The sequence below is a fragment of the Neomonachus schauinslandi genome, chromosome 5 (genome assembly GCF_002201575.2).
Source record: "Neomonachus schauinslandi chromosome 5, ASM220157v2, whole genome shotgun sequence".
NCBI classification, from domain to species: Eukaryota; Metazoa; Chordata; class Mammalia; order Carnivora; family Phocidae; genus Neomonachus; species Neomonachus schauinslandi.
Genome location: NC_058407.1, coordinates 21,834,408 through 21,857,424, shown reverse-complemented (window position 1 = coordinate 21,857,424; position 23,017 = coordinate 21,834,408). Strand labels below are relative to the sequence as shown.

The 23,017-nt window shown below is 35.3% G+C and overlaps 2 protein-coding genes across 6 annotated transcripts in view; one reads left to right on the top strand and one right to left on the bottom strand.

Moving 5' to 3' along the window:
- The window catches only part of ANKS1B (ankyrin repeat and sterile alpha motif domain containing 1B), a 1,116,839-nt gene that overhangs the window by 808,937 nt on the left and 284,885 nt on the right, over positions 1-23,017 (bottom strand). The gene's annotated exons all lie outside the window — the stretch shown is intronic.
- Positions 18,413-19,750, top strand: FAM71C (family with sequence similarity 71 member C). The gene is made up of 2 exons (XM_021687646.1): positions 18,413-19,027; positions 19,637-19,750. The coding sequence occupies exons 1-2, from the start codon at positions 18,413-18,415 to the stop codon at positions 19,748-19,750; spliced, it is 729 nt and encodes a 242-aa protein (XP_021543321.1).

Below are 23,017 nucleotides of genomic sequence, written 5' to 3'. Positions count from 1 at the left end.
TTTATTTATTTATTTATTTATTTATTTATTTATTTATTTATTTATTTATTTATTTATTTATTTATTTAAGCTGTACATCCAATATGGGGCTTGAATTCATAAACCTAAGATCAGGAGTCGCATGCTCTACCGATTGAGCCAGCCAGGCCCCCCTTGGAATAACATTCATTTTAATGAAGCTAAAAGATTTCTGCTATATTTCTTTTTGACACAGTGTTCATTTTATTTTCTTTTGTGTCACAGAAATGATGCATGACTTCTTTAATAACAACTACCATTACAAAACAGTAGCTAACACATCAAAGACTCATTGTGTGCCAGGTACAGCTCTAAATACTTTCCATATAGTCACTCATTTAATTCTCAGAACAGCCCTACAAGATAGTACTATGATTACCTCACTTTACAGATATTAAAACCAAGACATAGAGAGTTTTGGTAACTTGCCCAAAGTCACACAGCCAATAAGAAACAAATATAGATGGGATTTGAATCCTAGAAGTCTAGCTCCAGAGTCTGTAATGTTTGAGCACTTATGATATGCCTAGCACTATGCTTCATTCTCTGTTTGTCTTACCCTATTTCAATATGCTGATTTAACTTTATTTTTAGGATAAAATCAACTGGAAATTTCTCTTTTGTTTACACATTTGCAAGATATGTGGCTACATTCCTGAATTTACCAATAAATCTGTAATGTACTTAAAACCAACTGTGTTCCATTTGAAAAGTTGTTAGGAGGGCCCCTGGGTGGCTCAGTTGGTTAAGCGACTGCCTTCGGCTCAGGTCATGATCCTGGAGTCCCTGGATCGAGTCCCGCATCGGGCTCCCTGCTCGGCAGGGAGTCTGCTTCTCCCTCTGACCCTCCCCCGTCTCATGTGCTCTCTCTCTCTCATTCTCTCTCTCAAATAAATAAATAGAATCTTAAAAAAAAAAAAAAAGAAAAGTTGTTAGGGCATTATTCTCTATATCGCATAGTATTTAAGTGTGAAAAAGCTGCCCACTTCCTACTTCTCTGGCCTGTCATGGTTTAAGCAGCTGTGGGAAGTAAAGCAGATAAGAAAAAGAGGTACCTCAGAAATGCAGTTCACTCAAAGAGGGTGGCTGCAAAAGAAGGAAAAGCAGAGGGGCCCTACAAGAGATGGATTAACAAGTTCTGTCCAGTGATAGCCCAGAGCCCAGGTCAGTGTATTAAGGGTGTTTATCCTCTGCTTAACTCAAGTGTCTGCAGTAAAGCATGGCATCCTTGAAACTGAAGAAACTTCTCTGTAGCATTACCACCTGCTTTTCCTAAGTAGAATTAGTCACTTCCTTTTCAGTGAAGCTAATCAAATTAATTCTCCATTTCTGAGTAAAGAAGCCATTCTTGGTAGAGGATTTCCACTTTCTTTATATTCACAGGTAACTATTCCTACATATGGGTTCCTTCAATTTTTTTGAAAGTTGATTTTTTTTATATATGTAGCACATTTGTGGGATCTCTCCTATCAGATCTCTCTACTGTGTTTGTTTACACTGAAACATGTTCTGGAGTGATCATATTTATGGTTTTCTATCGTGTTTCATTCATGCCTCATTATTTATCTCTTCATCTCAAATCAGTAGTAATATTCCCAGGCTTTCCATAATTCAAAGAGACTGAAAATATTCCTTTTGGCTCTCTGAATTAATTCTTCCTCAGGAAAAATAAAATGCTGCTATGTTTTGGTCTTCCCCAGTTTACTAGAAAATGAATATCAAAGAATCTAAAGAATCTTCAATGACAGGGAAGAATTCTTATCTATCCTTGCACTCCATCTTGAAAATTACTTCTTCAGCAATGTTTCCATCTCTTAGTGATATACTGTCTCCTAAAAATAATGCTTATAAAAACAATGAACAGGGGTGCCTGTGTGGCTCAGTCGTTAACCGTCTGCCTTCAGCTCAGGTCAGGATCCCAGGCTCCTGGGATCGAGCCCCGCATCGGACTCCCTGCTCCACGGGAAGCCTGCTTCTTCCTTTCCCACTCCCCCTGCTTGTGTTCCCTCTCTCGCTGTGTCTCTCTCTGTCAAATAAATAAATAAATAAATCTTTAAAAAAATAAATAAAATATAAACAATGAACATATGGAAAATGTTTGCCAAATAAAAAAGGCAGAACTCCAAAGAGTATATACAATATGATGACAATTATATATGTATGTGTATATGCACACACACTTGCATAGAAAAAAAAATCAAGAAATTCATCAAAATTGTTTTGTTTGAACAGTATGATTATCAATTTTTTTCTTTTTTATACTTTTCCTCATTTTCCTGCTTTTCTGAAAAATCACATAATACTTTTAATAATAAAAAACAGAACATTTACCATGTAGGCTACTAACTTACAAGCCAGGGAACAAAATCTCACTTTCTTTCAAGGTACTAAGATTTCTCTGAATCTAGCCCTATACCCAACCAAAAATTCCTGACAATTTAGTGTTCTGCTTGGGTATTTTTCTTTACAAATACATATGAACACAAATACATATTTAATATAATCAGGTAGGCATATACTGAGTGATTTTTTTTTAATTTAAATTAAGTCACATAAACTCTTGCTTAAAACCTTCTAACAACTTCCCATTTGAATAAGAATAAAGCCCAAACTCTTTACCCAGATCTACAAAGCCCAGTAAAATTTGGCCCTAACTTTGACCTCAATCTCTGACACTTCCCCTAAATCACTCTAGGGCAGCCCCTCTGCCCTTTGACTTGTGCTTCACCCTGCCCAACACAGAGTTCTTCATGCGGCTGGTCGCTTCCTGACACTAGGTTTCAACTCAAATGTCACCCTCCCAAGGAGGCCTTCCATGACTACACAATTTAATTTGCCATCTATTTCTTGTCCCTATCACTCATTTCCATCGCCTTTAAATTTTTTTCATTTATCACTATCAAAAGTTCTTGTTTATTTCTTTACTTGCTATTATTTGACTCCCTTATTAGAATGCAAAATTTTCACCATTGTATCCTCCTTACTTAAAACAATATCTGACATATAGCAAGAAAACAATAAATACATGTTGAAGGGATGATTACTGAAGAAAGGGAATGATGAGAATAGTAGCTGTCCATGGCACAAATTTTGGTTTAGGGCCCTTTATATAAACATACACAGTTGGATTCCAGTTTTAACTAATATCACGGTAACAATGCAGCCAATATAAATTAATATATATGCAAATAAATGTAAGTACTAAGTAAAGCCGAGAAATGAAGAAACATTCACAAGGAGAGGATGAAAATATAAGGGTTTTATTTATCACAGACAGTAGGGAGTAAGGGAAGGGATGAGAAATGAGTTCGACGACAGCAATAAGAGGATAAGAGTTTGGGTAATGATAGATGACCTGAGAGAATTGACTTCTAGTGGTAGCTGAGGCATAATGAGATTAGTTCAGAAAGTCTCCTTGCAGAGGGTGGATACTTGGTTCCATGATCTGGTCTGCCACATGCAAGGCAGCTTCTTACTCAAGCCTCCAGAGAAATGCCTGAAATTAGGGCATTTAATGTCTTCAGTCAAAGGATTCTTTCTTTATGGTCTATCAAACTGTTATATTGGCTATATTATGATCTGTTTTCTTCTATATCAGCATGTTATTAAGCAGAGCAATATGAAAAAGGAAGCATAATGATGTTACTTGTTTCTTATGGTCCACAAAATTCAGGTCCTTTGGGATGCTAGACAATGATCAATGTCCCCAGAATTAATCTTATCATGTGCCCCAATATCAAGGTATTATGGAGGTGTTTAAAATTAGTGGGAAAAAAAATGATTTTAAAAGTGAAGAAAAACAAAATATATAAGAATATATTTTAAAGTGACTGTAAGTATAAAAAAAGAACTGTGAAAACAAGTTAGACTTAGGAAATTATACAATTCATGTTGAAACATTAATATAAAAATAAAATTCTTAAGCCTGAGCAGTGCTGGATTATAGGGTCTCACAGAAATGTTGTGGTTCATTATCATACCTATACACATAAACATGCCAGAAATAAAGAAAAGAACAAGGTTGGTGATTATCTTTCATCTCTTTAAGGTTGTTTCTCCTTTTCAGTGTAAAATATGTACTAGTCTTTAATAGACTATAAAAAGATAATGGACAGGGGCGCCTGGGTGGCTCAGTCATTAAGCGTCTGCCTTCGGCTCAGGTCATGATCCCAGGGTCCTGGGATCGAGCCCCGCATCGGGCTCCTTGCTCCGCGGGAAGCCTGCTTCTCCCTCTCCCTCTCCCCCTGCTTGTGTTCCCTCTCTCACTGTGTCTCTCTCTGTCAAATAATAAAATCTTTAAAAAAAAAAAGATAATGGACACTACTTTGTCTTTTCTACAAGTTCCCTTAATATTGCTGTTAATTTTACCTGTTTTCAGAAGGCAGGAGCCTAATAAGCAGAAAGAAGTCTCAATTTGGCCACAGAATCAAAACAAGAAATAAAATTTCTTCTCAGAGTTCATTCAAATTAAATACAGCTTGATTTTTGCTACTGTGGTAACTGTAAAAAGAACAATGGATAAAATATTTGTTGACAGATGCAGAAAACAACGTAACATTTCATTAATTCACCCTCAACAGAGAGGTGAATTTTTGCCTTTTTCACATTCTTGACATTTACTTATTAATGTGTTATTAACTAGTCATTTTTAGAACATTTATATAATAATGTAACAGATAAAACAAAAAGAGCGATTTAGTACATCCTTCAGATATAACAAAGGCTAATGTTTAATGTGCTAGGTTTGCTATTAGGCACTTGACATTTGTCACCTCATTTAATCTTCACAAAATAATGCAGCGTTGGAATTATCCTTATTTTACAGATGAGGAAACAGAAGCTGATTCAGAGAAGTTGGATATATTGTTAGCAAGTGATCAAGTCAGAATTAGAACTCAGATTGTCAGAGAGAATGCTTTTTATACCATTCCAACATATTTCCCTACAAAGGCCCTGAAAGAAAAATTCAGAAGACAACAAGCATAGCTTGAGTGCCTACAGCATGCAAGGCATAAAGCAGAGTGTGCTGGAAAACAACATTTGTCAGACACAGACACTGCCTTCAGGAAGCTTACAACCTAAAAGAATAGATATCAGATAACTATGTAAATAACTATAATGAAAGGGAGAAATTCACAGTTGTCAAAAATAAATTAGTTGAATATTAAGAGAAATGATATTGTTTCTGGCAGGGGAGGATTAAGACTTAAGGAAGTAAGTAGCATTTAAGTTGGACTTTAAAGCCTATAGAATTAACAGGTTTGTAGCAACTAGTGCTCACTAACATTTGGAAGCAATACCCATTGCATATACCAGAGAGGGGATACATCTCATTTAAAAATTAGTTTCTATAAATCCACAGTGGTTCCATACCAACTCTAATCTAGTTTCAGTTGCTGAGAAATGTGTTTAAGCTGAACATCTAAAATGATCTCTGTGAAATTGTGCTTTAGAGCTTAAAAGTTTAGAAAAATTAATTTCAGCATGCCATTTGTAAACATAAATATGTAAATGTGATTCACTGGCTAAAATTTTGCAGTGTGAGCCTATGAACAAAATATGGGAAACTTGGCCAGTGTCACAGGATAAAACATAAATGTGTATAAGCATGACAGTTTATAAGCAGAAGTATAACTAAAAGGTAGCAGGTGAAGAAGGGGAGGAAAAAATGAAAAAAAGAACACAGGAGCTAATATCTTCACTTTCCAAAATAGGAAGTCAAGAAATACTGCCTAAAATTGATGAAACATAACATGGAAATATAGAAGTATTATTTAAACTTTTTTTTTTTGGAGAGGGAGAGAGCAGTGGGGGTGGGGAGGGACAGAGAAAAAGGGAGAGAGAGCATGGAGCCTGATGCAGGGCTGCATCTCACAACCCTGAGATCATGACCTGAGTCAAAATCAAGAGTCAGACAACTTAACCAACTGAGCCACCCAGTAGCCACTATTTAAACTTATTTAAGTATAATATTATTTGAAGTCATCCAACTAACCCCCCAAAACCCCTAAAATTTATCATAAAAAATAATAAACATTTGGAGAAGGATTGGACATAGAGATAATATAAGCGAGCTAAAATTTTTACTCTCAGAGAAATAAGATACACCATTTAAAGCTGCTAAGTCAGTAATAGAGATATATGTATCTAAAAATATGGTAAGCTTGAGATTCACTTTGGTGTGTGACACAGCACATTCAATATTTACTGAATGCTTGCTATGAAGCAGGTATTGTGATAGGTATCAAATATTTATAGTTAACTATGAAACTTTAATATGGAAATAGTTATATAACAGAAAATTAACATAATTTACGTGATATTTTAGTAATAATGTTAAAGCCCTTTGTTATCACAGAAACTAACATATAGTACACATAAAATAAAATTGAAATCCTAAATCCTATGCCCAAAACCAAAACTCCAGGAGAAAGAATAGAGATGGAAGAGAACTTAAGAGTCATATTAGAGACCCTATTTAAACATGTATGGAAGACTTTAGTTTCCAGATTGCTCAGTCCACACTACCATTATCTAATGGTGTAATGGTGAGTCCAATCAATTCAATAAGAGAAAAAAATCAAATGATTATAAAGATTGAAGATTCAGAGACATGGTTACTCTTATTTGCAGATTATATAATTTCTTAACTAGAAAATCAATTTAAATATTTATACAAACCACAGTGTGATTCCTAAGATGACAAGGTACAGAATAAAGATAGAAAAGTTAACAGCTCTCCTTTCTACCAGCAGCAACCACCTAGAAAAATATTCACTCACAATAGAAACAAATATGAGATAACATAAAAAATCCACTAAATGTAGAAAACCATATGTAATAAACTATACAGCTACTTAACAACATAAAAAGGGACTTGAAAACATAGAAATTAATATCATTCTCCTGAGTGGGAAGATTCAGTATTATAAAAAGTCTAATTCTCTCTCATTAATCTCTAAATTTGACATTGTCCCTATCAAAGATCTGTACATAAGATCTAAAACTATAAAACTCTTAGAAAAAATGGGGTAAATCTTCATGACATTTGATTTGACAATAATTTCTTGGATATGAAACCAAATGTATAGGCAACAAAAGCAAAAGTAGATAAACTGTACTGAATCAAAATTTAAAACTTACATGCATCAAAGGATATAATGAACAGAGTGAAAAAGGCAACCTACGAACTGGGACAAAATATTCACAAATCACATACCTGACAAGGCATTAATATCCAGACTATATAAAGAATTCCTATAACTTAGCAACAAAGAAACAAATAATCCAATTTAAAATAGATAATTTAAATAAACATTTCTCTGAAGAAGATACACAAGAGCTAACAAGCACATAAAAACATGCTCAACATCACTTATTCATCAGAGAAATGCAAATCAAAACCACAGTGAAATGTCACCTGGCACCTATTAGGATGGGTACTATAAAAAAAACAACAGCAAACAAGTGTTGATATGAAGGTGGAAAAATTGGAACCCTTGTGTACTGTTGGTAGAAATGTAAAATGCTACAGCCATTATGGGAAATAGCATGTCAGTTCATAAAACATTTTTAAATAAAATTACCATATGATCCAGCAATTTCACTTCAGAGTGTATATCCAAAATAATTGAAAGCAGGGTCTCAAAGAGGTATTTGCACATCCATATTCACAGCAGCATTATTTGCAAGAGCCAAAAGGTAGAAGCAACCCAAGTGTCCATTGATGAATGAATGGATAAACAAAACGTGATATACAAAGGCAAAGGAATATTATGCAGTTTTTAAAAAGAAGGAAATTTTGACACATGCTAAAATATGGAAAATCCATTTATACAGATAAATTTGTTTACTATACAATTAGTTATATATTTATATTATATATTATTTATACACTGTATTTATTTATACACACATATGTATTTTAATTCTGTAATTTATCTTGGGTTCCTCCTCACCTGCTAATTAATTATACATATATACAAACAATAGTCCCCTTTTATCCATGGGGGATACGTTCCAAGACCCCCAGTGGATGCCTGAAACTGTGACTAGTACCAAACCCTATATATACTATGTTTTTTCCTACACACACATACCAATCAATGATAAAGTTTAATTTATAAATTAGGCACAATGAAAGATTAACAACAGTAATAAAATAGAATATTATAACAACATACCATAATAAAAGTTACATGAATGTGGGTCTTCCTCTCAAAATACCTTATTGTACTATACTCGTCCTTCTTCTTGTGATGATGTGAAAAGATAAAATGCCTACATGATGAAATAAGATGAGGTGAATGATACAGGCATTGTGATATAGTGTTAGCCTCCTATTGACCTTGTGACAAATACATCAGAAGGAGGTTCATCTGCTTTTGGACTGTGATTGATGGTGGGTAACTGAAACCACAAGAAGCAAAACCACAGGTAAAGAGAGACTACTGTATGTATGTATACACACACACACACACACACATATATATATACATACATAAAATACATACATATGAAGAAGATATGGTAAGCTATTTTTATAATTATGGATTTGGTCAAGGTCAGCCTAGGCAAAACACAAAATCCAGAAGTATTAAATAAATATATTTTAAAATTTTGGCTTCATAAAGATTAAAACTTCTGCCCCACAAAAAAAAGAAATATAAACAAAGTTAAAGAGCAAGCAATGAAGTGGAGAAACATTTTTTTGAAATATTTTTCACAAAGTTTGATACCTAGAATATACAGTGAATTCTCACTTTTGTGCTAGTTTCATTTTATAGTCACCATAAGCACTGAATTAAATACTGAATCATTGCTCTTAGGGAAAATACAGGGTTAGGTTCCTGTAAGTCCCTGGTCACAGCATTTTCATCAATTGATCAATATATAATTTGTTTTATATGTATTCTTATTTAAAGATAACTTTTTCAATCAGCACCATAACTCACGCCTGAATGAAGCTTATCCGACACATATTTTCTTAGAAGGCACATCACAGCCTTCTTGAGCTCCTGTAGTGTTCCATGATTCATTGTTTGAGTATAACACCCAGTGCTCCATGCAAAACGTGCCCTCTATAATACCCATCACCAGGCTAACCCATCCCCCCACCCCCCTCCCCTCTAGAACCCTCAGTTTGTTTTTTAGAGTCCATAGTCTCGTACTGCCAGACTTTCTAAGCACAAATAAATATTACACTTATCTTAATGCACTTATTATGAGGTTAGTTTGCATTATACATACTGTTCTTTAACCTGCAAATCCTACCAAAATTGCCAGAGTGTTATTTTCAGAGGCCCAGAGCTGAATAGAAAAAGATCAATTTGCACTTGTATAGGAAGGAATTTATACAGAAACTTGAGTTTATATTTTAAGATCTTTATAATAATCCTATAAACAGGAAAATAGCCTCCTCATTTTAAAGAATAGGAAGCAGAGGGTAAGTTACTTGTCCATGATTATACCAATAAATAGCAGTCAGGATAATTACTCGAACTAAACTTTAAGGTTCATGAGGGCAGACACCATATGTAATCTTTATTTTATATCATTCACAGTAGTTGGCACAAAATTTAAAACAACATGAGGCATGATGCATGTTTATATTGTTTAGTGTTCTATACCCTGCATGTAACAAATGGTCAATACACATTTGTGAAACAAATAGATGGATGAATGCATAAAAGAATAGAGAAATGTGGAGGGATTCTAAATGAACTGAGATTCCTATCAAGCCATTAATTTTTTTAATCTGTAGAATAAATAATAAATATATTTAGCAGCTCAACCACCCTGGAAACATAATGTAAAATGACATATCAATTGAATATACACTAAACAAGAATGACATCAGTAATTACCGATATCCTCTTTAACAGAGAAATGCTACAATGAAAAATACTGAATAATAAACAATATACAGATTTACTTACTGTGAGAAACTGGGCCCTTTAGAAAATTTTTTTAAATTTCATAGAGAAGTATTCACATGGGTTTTAGATCAAACATTATAGATAAGCAAACTTGGGAAAGTTACTTAATCTCTTGAAACTCAATTTTCTCAAGGTCAAGTGAAAATATTTCATAGAATTGTGGTGAAATTTAAGTGATATAAGGAATGTAAAGTGTCTATCACCATACCTGGCATGGGGTTGGCACTCAATAAATGCTAAATATTATTTTTAACATTACTATTATCATCATCATTATAATAGTTTCCTAAAAGATATACAAAATGGAGACTTACCAATGGTCAAATTTTAGTCCAATTATTTTAAAAGTTATTAAAATGACTACATAAAATCATAAAAACCTAGATCAAATGAATGCTGATAGTAAAGCTAAAATACATTTCTCTGGAAATGCCTGCAACTCCTACCTTCTGCCTAGACACAGACAACAAGCATCTGTTCCTTGAATGAGTATATAACAGATGAAATTCCTACTGACTAAATTTCCACAGTCATCATATTAGTTTCCTTTAGTCACTGTAACAACTAACCACAAACTTAGTAGCTTAAAACAATATTAATTTATTCTCAGACAGTTATTGAGATCCGAAGTCTGAAAGGAGTTTTACAGGGGTAAAATCAAGGTGTCAGCAGGTCTTGTTACTTCTGGAGTCTCTAGGAGAGAATTTGTTCTCCGCTTTTCTCATTTTCAAGAGGACACCTACATTCCTTGGCTCATAGCTTCTTCCTCTATCTTTGAAACTAGCAATATAACATTTAATTTTTTTTCTCTCTTTCTTCATCATATCATCTTCCCTATTATAAGGACCCTTATGATTACAATGGGTCCATATAGGCAATCCAGGTTAACCTCCCCATTTTAAGATCTTTAACTTAATCACATCTGCAAAGTCCCTTTTGACATATAAATTAACATATTGACAGTTTAGAAGCTGGACATTTATAAAGGGAGGAAGACAATATTGTTTATTATATTCCACCCTCTGGGACCCAAAGAATCACATCTATCCACCTATAAAATCCATTCACCCCCATATCTCAACATTCTCCCAAGGCGCAACCCATTACAACATCAATTTAAATTCAGAACCTCATCTAAATCTTATCAGCTCAAAAGTCCCAAATCTCAACATCTAAATCAGGTATGGAAGAGATTCTGAATATAATCCATCTTGAAGCAAAATCCCTCTTCCTCTGTGAATCTTTGAAACTAGAAAACAAGTTATTTGCTCCCAAAGCACAATGGTAGGATGGGCATAGAATAACAATTATAGATATACCCATTCAAAGAGGGAGAAATGAAAGGGGCAAAAGGGGGAGTAAACAGTTATAAGCAAGTTAGAAAACCAACTAGGCCAAGTCCACTAGGTTTCAAGGACTAGGAATAATCCTTTGTAGTTCTCAGCTCCATCCTCAGCCCTGTCCTATGAGTCTTACTTCCGATTTAATAAAAGTTAACATATATTTGCAACTGCATAGTTTTATAAGCCTGTTTCTTGTCTGTAAGAATACATTCCTTTACAAATCCAACAACCTTCTTTTATTTTGTCTTCTCTCTGTCCCTTTCAGTCCTAACTGGCAGTGTCTCTGCTAATATACCATTCTCACAGACTCTGTGGGTATCTTACATATGTCACAGGGATTCATTCCATTAAACAAAAGCCTCCTCCACAGATCTTTCCTCAATAATCCCATCTCTAGATTGTGCTGAGTAGGCTGAGGAGATCTATGAGATACATACCTAATCTCTTCAAAGAGCCCTGTGTGTGATGAAATACTCTGATTTTTTGATCCCGTGGGCACTAAAAAAACTTATCTAGTCACACTTTTAGCTTTCTCCCCAGGACACACTTTCTTGAGAGTGGATCTACAAATTTTAGCCTCTTTTTCAATCTGGACAGGCTAAGAATATCTCAAATCATCACATCCTGGTTTCTTTTTGCTTAAAAGTTAGATTTTCCAGCTTTGTTTTATTATTGACCTTTAGTTTTGTAACATTATGGTTAGAAAATATGCTTGGTATGATTTCAGTCTTCTTAAATTTGTAATATTTGCTATGTCTTTTTAATGTGATTTAAACCAGGGGATTCTTCTGTGTATACTTGAAGAAAATGTGTATTCTATTTTTCTTGGACAGAACATTTCATATGTATCTTTTAAAACCATGTATTCTGACGTATGCCTCAAGTAAAGAATGCTCTTGTTGAAAAAGAAATTGTTATTCACTCAATTTATCTTTTTTGCTATAGGTAGCAAGAAGAAACCAGGCTGTACATTCTGCACCATGCTTGGAAATCTCCTCAGTTAAATATCCAAATTTATCACTTACTACTTTGCTTTCTATATAACACAATTCTGCTAGGAGAATTTTTATTTATATAGAATTTCTAAATAACACAATTCTGCTACTGTATAACACCACCTTTCTTCCAGTTTTCAATAACCTATTCCTCATTTACTTCTCAGTCTTTATCAGAAGCACTTTCAACAATATTCATATGTCTACCAACATTCTATCTATGATGATTTGGGTATTCTCTAAGATGGTATAGGTTTTCTCTACCATTCTCATTTACCCTCACCAGTAGTGCCTTTAACATCCATCTTTCTACAAACACTGTGACAATTTAGGTATTTTTCAAGACACTAGTTTCCCAGGGCTGCCATAACAAATTACCACACACTTAGTAGCTTAAAGCAACACAAACTTATTCTTTTACAGTTCTGGATGTCAAAAGTCCAAAATGATTCTCACTGCACTAAAATCAAGATGTTGGCAGAGCTGGTTCTTTCTGGAGGCTCCAGGGGAGGATCCAATTCCTGCTTTTTGACCACCTGCATTCATTGGTTCATGGTCATCATCACTTCAACCTCTGCTTCCATCATCACTTATCGCTCTGACTCTGAACCTTTTGCCTTTATTTTATAAAGACAATTGTGATTACACTGGACCCACCTGGGGAATCCAGGATATCTCCCCATCTCAAGATCCTTAGTTTAACCACATCTGCAAAGTCTCTTTATCATGTAATGTCATGGAGTCAACTTGTAAAGATCAAGATGTGGCCATCTTTTGGGGAACTAATCTTCCTACCACAGTCATGTTCATTATTAATTAAATTGTCTAAAATGTTTAACCCATATTTTCAGTTACATTGTTTTAAGCACTCCCTTCATTCACTGCCCAAATTACTAACCTAACATTTTGAATGTTGGTTCTTCTAAAAGTTTCAGCAAGAAGTTCAGCAACAGAATAAGACTATATATTGAATCACACAATTCCCAGGGCTGTTGAAATCTGAATAATTCCTTGACTCATTATTATTGTTTGGAGCATTTCCAAAGGACATAGTAGTTTCATTATGGGGAGAAAAAGTTAAATCTCTATCATAAAAATCATAACTATTCTGAAGTTGAAAGATACCTAATGAGTCATCTCAATTTCAAGGATGAGAAAAATAAGACCCAGGGAAGTTAAATGATTTACTCGATGACACAACTCTAATGTAGAGGACAGGGAGCATAAATTTATTTTAATATTATCTAATGCCTAACTATGGAAATCTGTTCTAAGAGAAAGCATACAGAAAGCTTCTGCATTCTCATAAAAAGATTTCCTTAATTACTAGAACTCATACAGCAATTCAGTAATGTGGCAGGATACAAAATCAATGCACAGAAATCAGTTGCTTTCTTATACACTAACAACGCAACTGTAGAAAGAGAAATTAGAGAAACGATTCCATTTACAATAGCACCAAAAACCATAAGATACCTCGGAATAAACCTAACCAAAGAGGTAAAGGATCTATACTCTAGGAACTACAAAACACTCATGAAAGAAATCGAAGAAGACACAAAAAGATGGAAAAATATTCCATGCTCATGCATCGGAAGAATAAACATTGTTAAAATGTCTATGCTACCCAGAGCAATCTATACCTTCAATGCCATCCCGATCAAAATTCCAATGACATTTTTCAAAGTGCTGGAACAAACAATCCTAAAATTTGTATGGAATCAGAAAAGACCCCGAATCGCCAAGGACATGTTGAAAAAGAAAAACAAAGCTGGGGGCATCACGTTGCCCGATTTCAAGCTATATTACAAAGCTGTGATCACCAAGACAGCATGGTACTGGCACAAAAACAGACATATAGACCAATGGAACAGAATAGAGAACCCAGATATGGACCCTCAACTCTATGGTCAAATAATCTTTGACAAAGCAGGAAAAAACATGCAATGGAAAAAAGACAGTCTCTTCAATAAATGGTGCTGGGAAAATTGGACAGCCACATGCAGAAGAATGAAACTCGACCATTCTCTAACACCATTCACAAAGATAAACTCAAAGTGGATGAAAGACCTCAATGTGAGACAGGAATCCATCCAAATCCTAGAGGAGAACATAGGCAGTAACCTCTTTGACATTGCCCACAGCAACTTCTTTCAAGATACGTCTCCAAAAGCTAGTGAAACAAAAGCAAAAATGAACTTTAGGGACTTCATCAAGATAAAAACCTTCTGCACAGCAAAGGAAATAGTCAACAAAACAAAGAGGCAACCCACAGAATGGGAGAAGATATTTGCAAATGACACTACAGATAAAGGGCTGATATCCAAGATCTATAAAGAACTTCTCAAACTCAACACCCAAAAAACAAATAATCAAGTCAAAAAGTGGGCAGAAGATATAAAAAGACACTTCTCTGAAGAAGACATACAAATGGCTAACAGACACATGAAAAAATGTTCATCATCATTAGCCATCAGGGAAATCCAAATCAAAACCACATTGAGATACCACCTTACACCAGTTAGAATGGCAAAAATGGACAGGGAAAGAAACAACAAATGTTGTTTCAACATTTGTTGGAGAGGTTGTGGAGAAAGGGGAACCCTCTTACACTGTTGGTGGGAATGCAAGTTGGTACAGCCCCTTTGGAAAACAGTGTGGAGGTGCCTCAAAAATTTAAAAATAGAGCTACCCTATGACCCAGCAATTATACTCCTGGGTATTTACCCCAAAGACACAGATGTAGTGAAAAGAAGGGCCATATGTACCCCAATGTTCATAGCAGCAATGTCCGCAATAGCCAAACTGTGGAAAGAGCCGAGATGCCCTTCAACAGATGAATGGATAAAGAAGATGTGGTCCATATGTACAATGGAATATTACTCAGCCATCAGAAAAGATGAATACCCAACTTTTACATCAACATGGATGGGACTGGAGGAGATGATGCTAAGTGAAATAAGTCAAGCAGAGAAAGTCAATTATCATATGGTTTCACTTATTTGTGGAACATAAGGAATAGCATGAAGGACATTAGGAGAAGGAAGGGAAAAATGGCGGCGGGGGGCGGATTGCAGGGAGAGATGAACCGTGAGAGACCATGGACTCTGAGAAACAGGGTTTTAGAGGGGAGAGGGAGGGGGGATTGGTTAGCTCGGTGATGGGTATTAAGGAGGGCACATACTGCATGGAGCACTGGGTGTTATACGAAAACAATGGATTGTGGATCACCACATCAAAAACCAATGATGTACTGTATGGTGACTAACATAACATAATAAAATTAAAACAACAACAACAAAAAAACAAAAAAAAACCCACAAAAACAAAACAAAAAACAAAACTAAATAAATAAATAAATAAATAAATAAATAACTGCCAAAAAAAAAAATAATTCCTTAATCTCAGGTTCAGGTAGATTTTTATTTAGCCATTTGAACTTCTTAAGTTTTGAGGCAAATATTAATAAGGTAGTTTTCTAAATGGCTAGCGGAGTTCAAAACAAACTATACCAGCTTAATGAAAATAGAGATATATTTTCCAGAATGCTACACATGATGATTATCAGGCCAATAATAGTAGTTCTACTGTTGCTGGTCTAATGAATGGTCTGGAAAATTTTCTGAAAGTCCATAGGCCCTACAAGTATTGCAGTGTCTGATTTCCCTGGAGACAATGCAATTATCTCATGCTCTAATGGAACCCTAAGATAAATATTTTGTAATATATGTGCATGGCATAAAAGTACTTTTAAGAAAACAGATATATTGGGCACCTGGGTGGCCCAGTCGTTGGGCGTCTGCCTTAGGCTCAGGTCATGATCCCAGGGTCCTGGGATCGAGTCCCGCAGCGGGCTCCCTGCTCCTCGGGAAGCCCACTCCCCCTGCTTGTGTTCCCTCTCTCGCTGTCTCTCTCTCTCTGTTGAAAAATAAATAAAATCTTTAAAAAAATAAAAGTAAAATAAAAAAATAAAATAAAGAAAGAAAACAGATGTATTTTCACTTTATTTTTTTAAAAGCACCTAAATTAAATTATTGTGTCCAATGCTATTCTTTTCAAAAAAACACCAAAACCACTGAGATACTTTTAAAATGTTAGTTTGATTACTAAATGTATATTAGGCTTACTGTTTTTTCTAATTATAACATAAGTAATAGAGACATAAAGTAGAAATTAAGATACAAGGACTTTAAACAGACCAGTAAAAATTGCTATTGGTATGTTAAGAGGCTTCTTAATAAAAAAGGAAAAATACTCATATTATCAGAAATAACCAGATATTTCAATATGAAGGGAATAAAAATGTTTGTTTTGACCTATAGAACAAACTAAAGACTCAAAAACTATGGCTTTACATATGTGTATGTGTGTGTTATGTATACCATTATACCAATAAAGATATCTTAATCTTATTGCATTGATAACATTTATAATAGTTGGCAAAACTTCTCAGACTTTTTATATATATATTACAATATGATAGCAGTAAGAATAGAACGTTTAAGAATGTTTAAGGCTCTTTTCACTGTATAGTCAGCATAGAGATGTCTAGGAAAAATCTTAAAATCTCATCAGCAATGTGAAGGTGTATCAAAACATAAAATGTATCATGGCTGTAAAAAAAAATTGCTAATAAAAACAGTTTTATTTTCCCATTAATAGAAATTATCCTAATAAAAATAGAAAGTATAAAGAAAACAAAAGTTACACCATCTGGAGATAAGCCCTTTAAACATTTCACTGAACATACTTTCATACACAAACATACACACAGATGATCTTATATAAATTGGACCACACATATAACACTTGTTTGAAATCTTTTTGCTTTGCTCTTTATCTTTAAGAAAAAAAATCAGGAATATCTTTTCATGTCAAATAGGGAACTACATAATGATTTTTATGACTGCAGAGTATTGTATCATAGAATGTTCCATAATTTATTTAACCAAACCCTGATTGTAAGATATTATTCTTATTTATTACCTTTTTTTTGCTACAATAAAGCTTAATAAACACCCTGTACTAACCTATTTACCAACCTGTCCAATTCTCTCTTCAAGATAAATTGTCTACAATTACTTCTAATTGGCTACAACTACAAGTACTGGATAAGAGAGTGTGTATATTTTAAACTCATACCTAACAGAAATTTTGCCTAAACCTTTTTGAAAGCAATTTTCAAGTATGCATTAAGATCCTTCAATGGGTCCTTGGGGCAGGGGGTTGTGCTGAGCTATGGCAGGCAGGGTGGCATAGTAAGGATGGGTGGGGTGAGGTGGAGAGGACAGTGTCCCTGCTCTGGGGGAGGGGCTGTTGGGCAACAAAGTGTGTGGTGGGCACAGGTCACAATGGGCAGGAGAGGATAAAAGGGGTCCTGTGGGGTGGTTTAAGCCTAGGGGGAGGCTTCAGTTTGGGAGGAGAGGAGCAGTACGAATACAATTGGCAGTGAGGTTGTGGAAGCCAAAAGAACAGAGGCTATTGTGAACCAATGTGTCAGATTCAAGAGGAGGCCCCTCCCCACTCCAAGTGAACACCAACATCTACACGCCTCAACATCTGCACACTCTGACATCTATTGGGACCCCAACATCTGAGCACCTCAACATCTGCACTCCCTGACATCTACTGAGGCCCGGATCTCTCGCTCCTCCACATCTGCATACCATAACATCTACTGGGGCCCGACCTCTGTGGGCCTCCACATTTGTGCACCCTGACATCTACTGGGGCCCCAACATCTATGCACCTTGACATCTATTGGGGCCCTGACCTCTGGTCCTCAACATCTGCACATGGTAACATCTACTGGGGCCCCGAATTCTGCACTCAACATCTGAGCACCCTGTCATCTACTGGGTCCCTAACATTGTGCACCCCGATATCTCCATGCTCTAGGCAGAGCACAGTCTGGTGCAGGTGCAATTGTCTCTAGCACTGAGCAATTGGTAATTAGTACCCCCCCCCTGTTTTCAGTTTCTCAAAAAAAAAAAAAAAAAAAAAAAAGCCTGCAAAAGACCACTGCTAACCCACCTGCTAGAGAAACCAGGGAAATAGGACACCCTGTAAAGTGTGGTAAAGTGTGGAGGACCCCTAGGAGTCCTGATAAAAGATAGCCATGAACAACCAATGTAAGTTACCACTTTACACAGCCCAAAGCAGCCCTGCAATGGGTATGTTTAACACCTCCATGGGGAAACTGCAGCAACAACTGTATAAGGGGGAGTATACTATATTCAAGTATGCCCCAATGTTTGAGAGTGACTTTATACAGGTCAGTAAAAAAGGAGAAGTGATTGACGTGCACAACCGTGCCCGAATGGTGACCGTGGGCATCGTTCGCACTAGCCCCCACCTCACACTACCTGATGTCATGCTGCTGGCCCGACCAGCTGCTATCTGTGATGACTATAACAGATATGGCCCTGCCACCCAGGGAAAAAATTACAAGTCTACACAGATCTTAGAGCTAACCAGACTGTTTCCCTTGAAATTTGTAACAATATCCATCCATAATGGTAAAAAACAACAGCTCCGCCTGAAGCTTGCCACTGGCCGCTCTTTTTACCTTCAGCTGTGTCCCCCTTCTAACACAAAAGATCTTTTTGTTTATTGGGAAAACCTTGTTTACATTTTGAGACCACCAGTAGAGGCTTACAGTGGTTCCCAGGCCATCCCAGTTGGAGACACACTGGACATAAGTGGGTTTGAAGAGGAGGACAAGAGCCCAGCGGTAAGTCTTCACAGAGACTCTAAAAGATGGGGCCAGGGTGCTGTGGGAGAACAGCTAAAAGTCCTGCAGAGCCTTTGGTACCGAGGCTCACCTAGAAAATTCATTACATTTGAATGGGTTCAGGGACAAAAGAGCCTCCATTTGGAGGTCATGTCACACTGGGGAGGTTCTAGGTGTTCCAAAGTGTTCCCCAATGCTGTACTTCAGAGCTTCCTCAGCTGTCAGCAACTCTTATTTTCATGTCCAATATTGTATTGCGATCTGTGGCATCCTGACACTTCCTCCCCCCACGTCTCCCCATGATCACCATGTACTGATTTTGTATACATCGTTGGCAGAGGGCTGTGCTTGTGAGCACTGTTAGTAGCTACCAGAATATTAAAGTGCATGCCACTTAGCCAGCAGAAATACTAACGCAAGTGTATAAAAAAAAGTATATGAGGATACTCGCTGGTGAATTACAATAATGTTCTAGCAGATACTGAAGAGGAGGATTCCTGCAACAAATGGGAGATTGGACTTGAGAACTCAAAATTATTATAAGCTCTTATTGCTTAGCTATAGGAATAAAAGGTCTCACCTTATTTCACTTGTTTGTCTCTCCCATAGGCAAGTGTCATTCATTTCTTTGGAAGGGATCAAGATCAAGTTGACATCAGGAGTCTTCACATGAACCCTGAATTGTTTGGGGCCACCTCTTATGGTTATGCTAGGGAGGAATGAATTCATCATGCCCCCCACACATACTGCTTTCAAGAGTTCACACACTTCTGCAGTCACAAAGCCTACAGTATCAGATAAAAGGGCAGGGATGGTGACAGGAGCAGCCTTCACAGATCCAGATGAAGCACAGCTAGAATGGCCATAGTGGGAGCATTCGACATGTCTTACATTGTTGTTAGCAAGGGCTGCAAGCCCTTCTTCTACTCAGAGGTTATTTCCAGCACATCAGTAGGAGTTACTGGCCTCTTCCCAGAGGGCAGCATAAATATGGTGATTCCAAGAGCAGAAACTACTGGCAAGCCCACTGCAAAAACAGCTAACAGCTCAGTATTGGGACCCCTCATTACAACCTTGCAGAGTGAAGCCTACATGAGTGACCAGGACAGAAGCCAGAGGTCTCCACCCAGCAGGACTGACTTTTTAGGAAAGAGTTTCAGAGCCCTGTACTGCACATGGTGCAGAGGTGGGTATCTTGTATAAGACTGTGGAGGAAAGCAATATCATCCACCCTAATACAATTCGACTCAAATTCTCTGCTCTAATAACATATGCTCTATTAACAGGGAAGGGTAGCAATAAAAACAAATGGCAATTTCTGATCAGGCTCTGACCTATCTTTAACTTTCCCTTAACTTGATATTTGTGATTCAATGCACAGATGACAGAATAAAATGCTAAAGATTACTCTCGAAGACCCTCATCCATTTTTCATCTACATGTATTAACCAAAAAAAAATTCTAAAATCCCCAAAATATATAACCAGGGACAGAAGCAAATGGTAAAAATTATTTATTATAAAAATATTATTGTCAGGAATGTTGAAAAACTAATTATACTTTCTAGAAAGGGCTTCATTTCCCCAGTCTCTTTGTTCTTGTTTTTTACCCAACTTAAATATTATTTAACTGCTTTGGAATTATACTAAAGTACCCAACATATCCTATAAATCTTAATTTTAATTCTCTGATGTTATTTAAATTCTAAATTTCTTTGTGAAAATTTAGAATTCTAAATAACATCTCATCACAATGGAAGAATAAAATGCATATTAAAACTAGAAAAACAGAACAATTGGCTAAAACTTGAATATAGGATCAATTCAAAATCTAGACAAAAACTAGAGATTAGCTAATCTTAGAAGTGTAAGATCTACAGGATCAACCAGTGTTCTAATTTTGCAAGTAAAAAATCTAAGATTCTAAAAGTAATACATCACATAGTTTTAATTAAGTCTACATTTCCATAATCCTCATGTTTCTGAAGCCTAGCACTATGCTTTGAATATAGAAGATATTTGATACATGTGTGCTGATTCCAATTAAATTAAGGGTTATAAATGTGAAATAAATGTATTTTATTTGAATCCAACAAATCTGAGTATACAGAAATTTGCATAGCACTATTCTAATTCCACTGATCCCAAAGGCTCCTATACCAAACTGTAAGGTAGTGGTTGTTCAGGAGACCTTATATACACAGTGGTTGGCTTAATGATTTTTATTTCAGGTCTAAAAAAAAAACTTCAAAATAAAATCCTGTTATTCATGAAATTTTAAGAAAACTTTTATTTTGAAGCTGGCCCAGAAAGTCCTGAGTTCAAAGCTATTGCAAGTTGTAGGACAAATTTACACTTGATATGATGTCTCCAATGTCACAACAAATGTATTAAATTTTATTCTAGATACACAGACATATGTTAAAGGAGAGTCCATCAGCAAATTGAAAATATTAGTAGAAGTCCAGATAAGAATATTAATAAAAGAATTCTACTCTTCATTCATTACATTAAATAGAGCAAAAAAAAAAAAAAAGGATACTACATCTCAAGTAAATTTATAGATGTAATGCAGTAACAATTAAAATCCCAATAAGGATACTTTTATAAAATATAAATTTTTAACAGCAGGCAATCATGTCAGCTAATTAATGCAATCATGATTTCTCCTGCATTATATGTAAAATATCAAAATTGAGTCATGTAGTTTTAAAAACAGGACAACAGAAATAAGAGATTCAGAGGAAAATCCAAGCCAAACAGGATGCAATATAATGAGAGAAATGGGAATTATCTCTAGATGAGGTGAATTAAACAACCAAAAAAAAAGGTGAAGTTTAAAGAAATTGATAGTTTAAAAAACTACAGAAAATACACTCACATATACAAATTAAGGGGGAAAGCTGCAGACTGGGAAACATTTTGTGGTAAATATAACTACTAAAATATTATTATGTGCCAATCTTCACAGGAAAATGGCCAAAGAAAAATATCTAGTATTAAAAAATTATAAACCAAAATCAAGTTACTACCAAGCCTACTACCAAGCCTAATAGAATGAAAAAAATAAATGTTTAGGAAGGTGATAGAGAAGCAAATTATAGTCATATATTATTGATGGCTAAGAGCCCTAAGACTTTATCTTATGAAACAAGTAAAATAGATAAAAGCAAAATAGATAAAAGCATTCAATTACTAGTAAATTGTTGAGCAGATGAGGTTATAGTAATAAAATAAAATCTATGTTTCTTTCATTCCTTTCTATTTCCTTACAGATATGAGGTAAAACTCTTTAAGTGAGGAAACGAAACAGCCAAATATACACATTTGTTCATTGTTCCACTCAACTACTACTTACTACTGACAATATACTAGGAACTACGTTGGTCTTAGAAATAGATGTAATACAATATATAGTCTCTACCTTTATGGAACTCATGGTCCAGTATATATTGATAACAATTCTGTAATGATTAGGATAGTGTCTTAAAGTCCTAAAAATAGTTCATGTTAAGGTGAAGAGATTTTTTAAGTACTATATGCTGGTTTGATTTTCTCTACAATAAATTAATATTGGAATTTGAGTGGCTATGATCAGCTTGTGACATAAGACATTAAAAATGTGATTTTTTTCTTAGATATAATTGCTTCGTACTTGAGGCAAAACAGAAAATAATATTTTTGAGATGTAACACTATTCTAGACAATTACCGCAAATTATTTTCTGTCCAAGACTATTTTTCCACTAAGTAGTTACACATACATATCTTTGCCATTACATTGTTTTTTGTATTAAGTGTTTTTTTCATATTTTCATTTTGGCTTCAAATTTCCTAGCTCTGGATAGCTTTACTTATTTCTGAAACTCCTCCATAAGCTTGTCGTCCAAAATACACAACAGCAATTTGAAGGTAATGCAATAGAATAAAATTGACTTAACAAATAATGAGATGGTTTCAAAACTATAGTCAATATTTTAGAGTTTTGGTCT

Coding starts and splice junctions, on each gene's coding strand:
- FAM71C (XM_021687646.1), top strand. CDS start 18,413: ATGAACAACCAATGTAAGTTACCACTTTACACAGCCCAAAGCAGCCCT. Junction 19,028..19,636: donor AGGAGGACAAGAGCCCAGCG/GTAAGTCTTCAC, acceptor TCTCTCCCATAG/GCAAGTGTCATTCATTTCTT.